Source organism: Myotis lucifugus, unplaced genomic scaffold, assembly GCF_000147115.1.
Source record: "Myotis lucifugus unplaced genomic scaffold, Myoluc2.0 scaffold_256, whole genome shotgun sequence".
Lineage (NCBI taxonomy): Eukaryota > Metazoa > Chordata > Mammalia > Chiroptera > Vespertilionidae > Myotis > Myotis lucifugus.
In genome coordinates this window covers 906,212-915,890 of record NW_005871304.1, presented here as the reverse complement: position 1 = coordinate 915,890, position 9,679 = coordinate 906,212, and the positions used below count along the sequence as shown (strand labels likewise).

Below are 9,679 nucleotides of genomic sequence, written 5' to 3'. Positions count from 1 at the left end.
GAATTTGGCATATTGAATCACACTTTAAGCTAATTAATAACTATTAAAAGCTTAGAAACCAGGGTATAGTTTTGTTAAATCTGATCAATCTAATCATAAGTATATTTAGGACTAGAATGTGATCTTGGCTTTTCTTTGAGATTCAATTTTTTGTAACTAAGTGAAATATTAGGATACCTATTTCAGAATACTAAAGAGAAATAAAAGTAAAGCATAATCTGAATAGATCCAAAAAGAGAGAAAAAACAAGGATGCATTTGGCATTTTATCAGTTTCAGAGAATGCTGCTGTGATATGCTAACATTCCACCTTGGGTGCCCAACCACCTGTTATATCAGGAGAAATCAGTGGTTTCCACACTTTGTACCACTTTATACAACTTTGAGTCTTTTATTATTTTCCCTGTTGAACTATTTGATCTGAGTAAATTGGATTGTCAAAACAATTGCTCTTTATTAGTCAAAGGTAGAAATGTAATAATCAATAAAAATAGTGTGACTACTATAAAAGAGTTTTATGTTTTAAACTCTTAAGTAGCTTTGTGAGTTTAAGGGCACTTAATTAGGCATTTGCTTAAGTCTTTTAACGATGGCATCTCAGCAACCACTAAGATGAGATAACCCTTCTAAACAAGATTTAGTCATTTTTTAGCTTTTGGCTACAGACTACAAATAAATAGAAAAATCTAAATTATTCAAATAATGTCTGAAAAAATGTACAAATTTGATTAGGCGTAATTGTGAGGCTAGTTTATTCCCTGTGATGCAATTTCAGAGAGGCAGCATAAGCTAGAAATGAAGAGTCTGGACTTGGGATCACCTGGTTCACATACCACCTCCTGCTCATGAGCTGAATGATTTTGGTCAAGATGTTTAACTAACTGCCAAGGTTTGGTTTCATAGCCTCTAAAGGAGGGATGAGAGATTTGACATTGTGCTTACCATAGTGTCTGGTTTTTAGTCAGTTCTATAAATGGTAAATTATTGGTCATATTTAGACTTTAGGAAGTTCTCTGTGCTGTGTGTGAGGCAGTCACAGAATCAGAATATTGGAAATGAAAGGAATCCCAGAGGTGATTTGGTTCAAGACATTATCTTCTAGATGAGGGAAGGTGACAGAGTTGGAGACCAAATTGGCCCTGGCCTCAGTGCTAAGGGCAGTGCTACTTTGCTGGGAATTGACACCATTCAAAACTGCTAGACCTTTTTTTTTTATTTTTTTTTTTTAGAATAGGGTGTTTTTATGGCACACCCAAGGTTTTTTGTTTTTTTAAAAAAATGTATTTTTATTGATTTTTTACAGAGAGGAAGGGAGCGGGATAGAGAGTGAGAAACATCGATGAGAGAGAAACATCGATCAGCTGCCTCCTGCACACCCCCTACTGGGGATGTGCTCACAACCAAGGAACATGCCCTTGACCGGAATCGAACCCGGGACCTTTCAGTCTGCAGGCCGATGCTCTATCCATTGAGCCAAACCGGCTAGGGCACTGCTAGACTTTTTAGACCTGAATTGTACTTCTCTTTGAATGGTTTAACTTTGTATCTTTTTGTTTTTCTTTATTGATTAAGGTATTACATATGTGTCCTTATCCCCCATTGCCCCCCCCCCCCCCCTTGCTCTCACCCTCCTGGTGTCTGTGTCCATTGGTTAGGCTTCTATGCACGCATACAAGTCCTTTGGTTGATCTCTCCCTTAAGTTTGTATCTTAGTTTGAGAGTTATGATTGTATCAAAACGAGACCCCAGTTTTGTTACTCTAGAGTAACTCATGTTTTTAGGAATATAACATTTCACTTTATCAGTGTTTTTATAATTTCCTAAGGGTTCTAATCTTTTCTAATGGAACAAGCCTTAGGGTGTATTATGTTCTATAATAAAATTGAAAATAGAGTCCACATTACTGGAAATTACTTGACAGCCAGCTTCATTGGTGTGCTACATTGTTTCAGAAGGCACTTGTTACCTAGATTCTGAAGAAGGCACTTACTATTTAACAGGATGTAACTTTTTAAAATCCTCATCCAAAGATATTTTTCCATTGATTTTTAGAGAGAGTAGAAGAGAGAGGGAAAGGCAGAGAGGAACATCAATGTGAGAGAAACACATTGATTGGTTGCCTCCTGCACGCCCTGACCAGGGCCCGGGCTAGGGAGGAGCCTGCAACGGAGGTACGTTCCCTTGACTAGAATTGAACCCGGGACTCTTCAGTTCGTAGGTTGACGCTCTATGCACTGAGCCAAACCTCCTAGGGCCAATTTTACTTATTTTGAGACGTTTTTCTGCAGTTGTAAACACAGTACCTATTCTTAGAGGTGAGGGAAAAACATAGGAAGTGACTTGATGTCAGTCACATCAGGAACAGAATCTATATTTTGCTCCTGAGTAGCTTTTCATGACAGAAGGATTGATTACTTTTGGAGTAAAGATTATTATATTTAGTATTGGTTATTCCAGTACTAAATTTTGAGTTTGATATTGTTCAGTTTCTTTCCTCCTGCCTTCCTTCCATGACCCATACCTGTTCTGGGCCTCAGAGCCAGCAAAGCAGAGAGAGACGGGGGTACTGTTCTTAGCTTTTATACTTAATATTAGATGACTCCGGCCCACAGATTGATCACTTGTGCTTTATGAATGGAATCATAAGATATTTTAAATTTGAAAATATTTTAGCTTGTGTAGCCTGTTGAATTTAATAAACATAATATTTAATCTTTTCAGAGGTCGAAACAATAACAAGGGACTGCCTCAGTCTACGGTGAGTAATTTGAATATTATTTATTTGGAAAAACTGGTAACTGAAATGTGATTTTGAAACCATAGACCAAAAGTCAAGGCAAAAAAATTCCCTCTTCAATTTTATATCTCCGATATCTTTTACAGATCAGTACTGTTTGGTATAAAATTATTAGCTCTATGTCATTTTGATGATGAGTGTATAAAATGTAATATTATCTAGAAATATTTTTCATGCATAGTAATGTCATTTCTTCTTTTATAAATCACCGAAGGCAAATCTAACTCCTAAAAGATAAGTGGAATACCAGAACTGGAGTTTGCAGAGCTCTTTGGGTTTTGATTTTGAGTTAATGTGCTATCTTTTATTCTTTTCATTTTTCTTCCTTTGAAAGGGCCTTTGGATTTAAATTGGGCACAAACAGAAGAAGGTATAAGTTCCACTCACTAATTTTTGAGACTTTGTTTTTATTGGGCAGTTTTTCTTCTTTAGAATCAGGAGGACACACACTTATGTAATAAGGAGTGGTGTGACTGATTAATCCTTAGAGCGCTGTCATTGATTCATACGTGCAGAGAGCAGATAATCCAGGGTTTTCTACAACTCTACCCCATTTAGTTAAGGTATTCTTAACCCTGTTTAGTATACAGGTCTGTGAATTTTGATGCATACACTTGTGTAACCACCACCATAATCAAAATAGTAGAACAGTTACATTGCCTCTAAAAATCCCTCATGTCACTTTATAGTGAAATCTCCCCAATCACTGATCTGTCTCTTCTATTCCTATGGCTTTGTCTTTTCCTCATACATGTAAGTTCAGTTTTGCTTTTTATATCAGGCATAGTCAAAACATTGTTATTTGGTATGAAAACCTAAGTTTCTAGTCTCTAAAGAAGCAAAAGACTATAGTAAACCAAATCTTCCTTTAATGCATGTAAGGTATTACAAACCTAACTAAATATTTTATACAAAATAAATGTTTAATATATGTGCAAGGATAAATATTGATTGCTGATAATGTTTTTTTTCTTAATATTCCAGATTTCTTTTGATGGAATCTATGCAAATATGAGGATGGTTCATATACTTACATCAGTTGTTGTAAGTTATCAGATTATTGGGGAGAAACTGCCTTGGGAGTGGAATAAAATAATTTCATGAAGTTAAAATGTGGCTGAATGATTCTCTGTGTAACATTTCTTAGGTCATGTTTAATCAGGAATTCTGACTAGAATTTTGGAGGTTAGAATTCTACCCAAGTTACTGTAATTCACTATAAAAAGCATTCTTGTTAACCCTGTTGTGTACATAATAATATTAGTAGTTGTTATGATGCATTATTTTGTCACCTTATTAGGACTGGAGTCAGAAATACTTAACTTCAGTATTTAAGTTCATGCTGTAAATTCTGAGCAGAATCCTGTGAGAATTGTGTATTGTTGATATTTTAAAAACTTTTATTGTTCTGTCAGTGAGCACCTGATATGTTGAATGAAGCCTGATGAGCTATAAAACATAAATTGAAAACAATTACCACCATGACTGGGTATCACACTGTTTCTTTGATAAATTAATTATATGTTTTTAGGGATCCAAATGTGAAGTACAAGTGAAAAATGGAGGTATATATGAAGGAGTTTTTAAAACATACAGTCCTAAGGTAATTTTTACTCTTTTCCTTTTTGTTAAATGTGAAACCCCATGAATCATTAACTGCCCTGTGCTTGTGTGGCTTCCTGACAGTGCCTGTTGGTTTTTGATTTAGCAATTTATAGTTATGAGGTGGGTATGTTTGTCACATTTTCATGCTCAGTGCTTTACCTTAAAAGCACTTTTTAAAACCACTTTGAATGATTTTGCTCTTCAGATTCAAATACTGATTATTTTATAGATGGTATGTATAATCAAAAGGATTTCTTGTTCTGTGTGCTTATTAAAATATTTTGGCCTTGCCCTAGCTGGTTTGGCTCAGTGGATGGAGTATGGACTGAAGGGTCCCGGGTTCGATTCTGGTCAAGGGCACCTATCTCGATTGTAGGCTCAATCCTTATCCCCGGTGGGGCATATGTGGGAGACAACCAACTGATGTGTCTCTCTCACATCAATGGTTCTCTCTGTCTCTCCCCTGCACTCTTTCTCAAAATCAATATCCTCTGGTGAGCATGAACAACAACAAAAATATTTTGGCCTTTTCAAGTATTGTGGACCAGAAGAGGGAGAAATTGGGTTGTTTGTTTTTCTTTTTTATTACTATTAATGTTCTCGAGGCATACCATGGTAGCAAGGACCAACTTTTAGGTGAGAGGATTTTTAAAAGATGGAATGGGAAACAGTTCATATTTCTGAGGAAAACGTATAATTATAGTTCTCTTGAGATAGATTATTTTTTGCCAAAGGCATGTAAGCATAGTACTTTGATGTGCTGAAGAAGTCATGTCAAGTTTATTTTATAAATGTTTAAATATTTACTCACGTTTTTCATTTTAGTGTGATTTGGTCCTTGATGCTGCACATGAGAAAAGTACAGAATCCAGTTCAGGGCCAAAACGTGAAGAAATAATGGAGAGTATTTTGTTTAAGTGTTCAGACTTCGTTGTGGTACAGTTTAAAGATATGGACTCCAGTTATGCAAGAAGAGGTGAGTTTTTATTTCCTAAGTATGCTTCATGGTTTATAAAATTTGTTCAAGCAGACTCTACAGACATTTTTTTTAAAAGAAATATGGGCTTTAAAAAATGACCTGATTAAGATAAATGGGGATTATAATGCATTTTTGTTGGAAAATGTTAAAAACTAGTGGAAGATTCATTGCTACTTTTAGTAGGATAAATAATGAGAGTTTGTGTTCTTATTAAAAAATAGTTTGTAAAGGATTTTCTACAGTATCATGGTTAAACATGCTACTGTTATACTCATCGGAAAATTTCTTCTCCCATTTGTTCTGCAATGCTTTAGTTTATAAATTTTTCATTTTATAATGCTTATAAATAACACATAGTTTTATTAAGCTTATAGTTCTATAAATGCTTTAGTTTCAGTTTTATAAATGCTCTGTAAACAAATCAAAGGCACAGAGCTAAGGGAGAAAGGCAGAGGGCTGTGGATAGAAAATGATTAATGAAGACAAATGGTAAAGGAGAACCATACATATTTGAAAAAACGTTCAGGGTATGGGACTACGTTTAGAGAATATAAAAGCGGTGATGTATTTATATTAAAATTTAGTATGTTTCAACTGTTCATTGAGGAGAAGAATGTCAGAGTTGCTGTTATTCATTTAGAGAGCATATTTTATAGTGCTGAATGTTCAATAACATTGTACGACTCTTCTGGGCAATTTTGAACTTGATTCTTAAATTGATTTTTTCTCTTGGTCAAATTTCATAGTCAATTCTATTGCAAATTATAACTCAGCAAGTTTTAATTTTTATGATTCAGTCTATGCCAACAGCTGTTTCTGTTGTGCTAATTTTTCTACACTGTTATTTAGAAGTTATAAGCCACTAGAAAGTTAAAGCTTTTCTCTTGGACCTCTTAACAAGGTTCTCACCTATAGTTAGCTTGCTTTTTCAGAAGCTAGCCATCCTAGGTACTCTGTAACTGTGTTACAGTGTTGATGAAAGCACTGTGTCCTGTTCTTGTATCTCCTCAAATGTCTATCTTGTATTTGTTTTTTTGTTAATCCTCATTCAGTGATATTTTTTCCATTGACTTTTAGAGAGAGTGAAAAGGAGGGAGGGAGGAGTGGGGGGAGAGAGATAAAAACATCAGTGTGAGAAAAACACATCAATTGGTTGCCTCCCACATGACCTGGATGGGGAATCGAACCTGCAACCCAAGTACGTGCCCTTGACCGGCATATACATACCTTGAAATTGGCATTTTATTTTAACTTGGTTTCCTGTCTCTTTCCAATGTTCCTTTCTCACCTGCTTTTTTCTCTTGCCCTCTTTCTGTTCTTCTTATTGCTCCTCATTTATATTTTTTCTCTTTAATATCCCAATTCAACTATGTTTCAGTTCTGTGCCCTCTTGTCTATTTCCTTATTTCATTCTCCCTCATATTTCTTTCTACTGCTTTATTTCCATTGTAGTATTCTCAGTCTAGAGAACAGGGGTCAAGTGGGCCAAATCCACTCATCAGTAAATAACGTTTTATTGTAACATAGTTATGCCCATTCCTTTATGCATCGTTAGTGACCGTGTTTCATGCTACAGTGATAGAGTTGAGTAGTTGTAATGGAGACTTATATGGCTTGCAAAACCAAAAAATATTTGCCTACTTTATAGAAAACTTTATAGAAAAAGTTTGCCTACTTTAGTCCTATATCATTTTTCCTACTGCATATGGGCTGTTAGGGCTGATCAAAAATACATACCATGCTGGGTTTGGTGAAATAACACAGAACATACTTTTTGTCTCTAAACTCATGCTTTGACTGTAATCTAATAGTGTGTAATTTCATTTTTTAAAAATTTTATTTATTGATTTGAGAAAGAGATTTGTTGTTCCACTTATTCATGCATTCATTGGTTGATTCCTGTATGTGTCCTGACCAGGGATTGAACCCCCAACCTTGGTGTATCGGGACGATCCTCTGACCAACTGAGCTACGTGGCCAGGGCATCTTCTCCCTTTGCCATCACCGTTCTCTTTCCTTTGGTTTTTTTAGTGAAGAGGATGTCTCACCTCCTGCTTAATCTCGACTTCTCCAGTCATGCCCTTGACTCTGTCCATTCTGCCATTCCTGGTTCTTGCTCTTTTATATCACCTCTCTGTTTCCAAACTCTCAACCTCTTCCTCTCTGCTTACTCTTGCCCTTTAGCCTGAAAACCTATTCAAGTCCCTCTTATCCTAAAAAGTATCCCTTTTAATCCTGAGTTCTTCTAGTGACTATCTTGTCTTTCTTCCTTTCTTATCCAAACATTTTAACTACTATTTTCCACTGACTTCTCCATTGTAATCTGCCTTTTGTGCTCACATCTTGGAAACTTCTGAGGCTACCAGTAACCTCTAATTGGTAGGTTTTTGGACTCTTTTGAAGTCTTTACTGCTGCATTTTACACTGCTGATTTCACCCTCCTTCAGAGCTGTTCTTTATTCCTTATGTGTCTTATTAATCATTCCTTTTCTGCTTTATTCTTGGGCTTTGTTTCTATCACACTGCACTGCCCTTCATGTGCTTGTGTCTCCAATGTTCGTTTCTTTGCCCTCTGCTTACCACATACCAGTCACTTATATGCTCTCATAATTTCAGCTAGCACATATAAGCCCCTCCCCATAATGGCTGTATCATTGCCCTTATAACATATTGTATTATAATTAGACTAAAGGCCTGGTGCACGGATTTGTGCACTGGTGGGGTCCCTCAGCCTGGCCTGCGCCCTCTCGCAATCCGGGACCCCTCGGGGGATGTCGGAGAGCTGGTTTCAGCCCGATCCCCACAGGCCAGGCCGAGGGACTCGACCAATGCATAAATCCGTTCACCAGGCCTCTAGTATGCATATAAGATCTTTGGTTAATTTTTTCTCATCTCCCCTCTATCCCCCTTTTCCCCTGAGATTCATCAGTCTCCATGTTTTCATGCCTGTGGTTTTTGCTCCTATGTTGAGTGTCTGCCCTCTGGTAGTCAGTGCGCATCATAGCTACTGGCCGGTTGCTTAGGCTTTTATATGTATACTAGAGGCCCAGTGCACAAAATTCGTGCACTGGTAGGGTCCCTAGCGACTGCCTGCTGGGTACTTCCTCCCTTCCCCCTGCTGCCTGCTGCCGCCAGGGCCTCCCTTCCCCCTGCCACCGCTGCCGGCTGGGGCCTCCCTTCCTTCCTCCAGCCGGCCCTGCCCCCTGGTCGAACTCCCAGATGAACTCCCGGTCGAGGGGACAATTTGCATACTACACTTTTATTATATAGGATAAATAGATGTTTCTGTCTCCTTCATTATTATACTTTGAGCTCCTTGTACTAGTATGTGGGTACTGTATTTTCTTTTTTTTGTCCTCAGAGCCTGGTATAGTGTTTTGGCACATAGTACTGGTGTAATATAAATGTCTTTTGAACAAATGAAATTAGAGCCTTCATGTAAAGAGTGAGAAAGCTATAAGTATCTTATGTATACAGCCTGCCAACAAATACTTAATGAGCTGTGGAATGTGTCCATGGCTGTGCTTGTCACTATGGGAAGTACAGAGAAACTCAAGACTTAATCTACTTTGGGTCCCTTTTGAAAACTTAGTGAAACTGTATACCCTAATCCTAGAAAAACACACACACAGGCTTCTACATTTAATTCACATTTCCCTAAGGAGTTCATATATTCCATGTTAAGAAGCTCTGCCCAAGGCATGTGAAAGAAAACAAGAAGAATGGAATGTTGAAATAGGTGGCATTGTTTTCCAAATGGAGTCCAGAGATAGGAAGAATTGTATTAGTTATAGTAGTTGGAGGAAGTTGGGGTGTGAATGTGTGATTAGAGAGCAGTGAGAGAGAATGTCATACAGATTATTTTTTTCTAATATTGTAATGTTGTGGTTGCCCTGCAGGTCTGATAGGACAAGGCCCTCTGAGCAGCAGAGAGAGGGCTCTCTTCTAAAGGGCATGCATTGGGATACCATGGCAGTCATTGAAGGAAGAGACAGATCATAGAGCAGGATATGGCCTAGGAAGTCTTGGATTCTGAGGGGGTCAAACATGTTTCAGATTCATTTATGGTTGGTGCTCTGGTAGGGCAGGCAGGCCACAGCCTTGGAGCTGAGTAGACACATTCTTGTAGCTAAGAGTGCAGTAGGCTCTGTAGAAGGGCAGGAAATGCAAAAGTTGGACGGGCAGTCAGCTTTAAAGCTAGTCGAGTGATCAGGATCATAGCCTGCCCTTTGGCAAGAGGGAGGAGAGCCCTGTGTAGCAGCAGATGAGTGATGATATCCTTGTGCTAGGGCTGCCCAG

The 9,679-nt window shown here is 37.7% G+C and overlaps 1 protein-coding gene across 1 annotated transcript in view; it reads left to right on the top strand.

Annotated features, from left to right (window-relative positions):
- The first annotated feature begins 2,720 nt into the window (after window positions 1–2,720).
- The window catches only part of ATXN2 (ataxin 2), a 61,552-nt gene continuing 54,593 nt past the window's right edge, over window positions 2,721–9,679 (top strand). Inside the window, 4 exon segments of the mRNA XM_023762677.1 lie at window positions 2,721–2,757; window positions 3,781–3,840; window positions 4,328–4,399; window positions 5,227–5,377. Coding sequence (XP_023618445.1) covers window positions 3,808–3,840; window positions 4,328–4,399; window positions 5,227–5,377 — 256 coding nt within the window. The 5' untranslated portion in view covers window positions 2,721–2,757; window positions 3,781–3,807.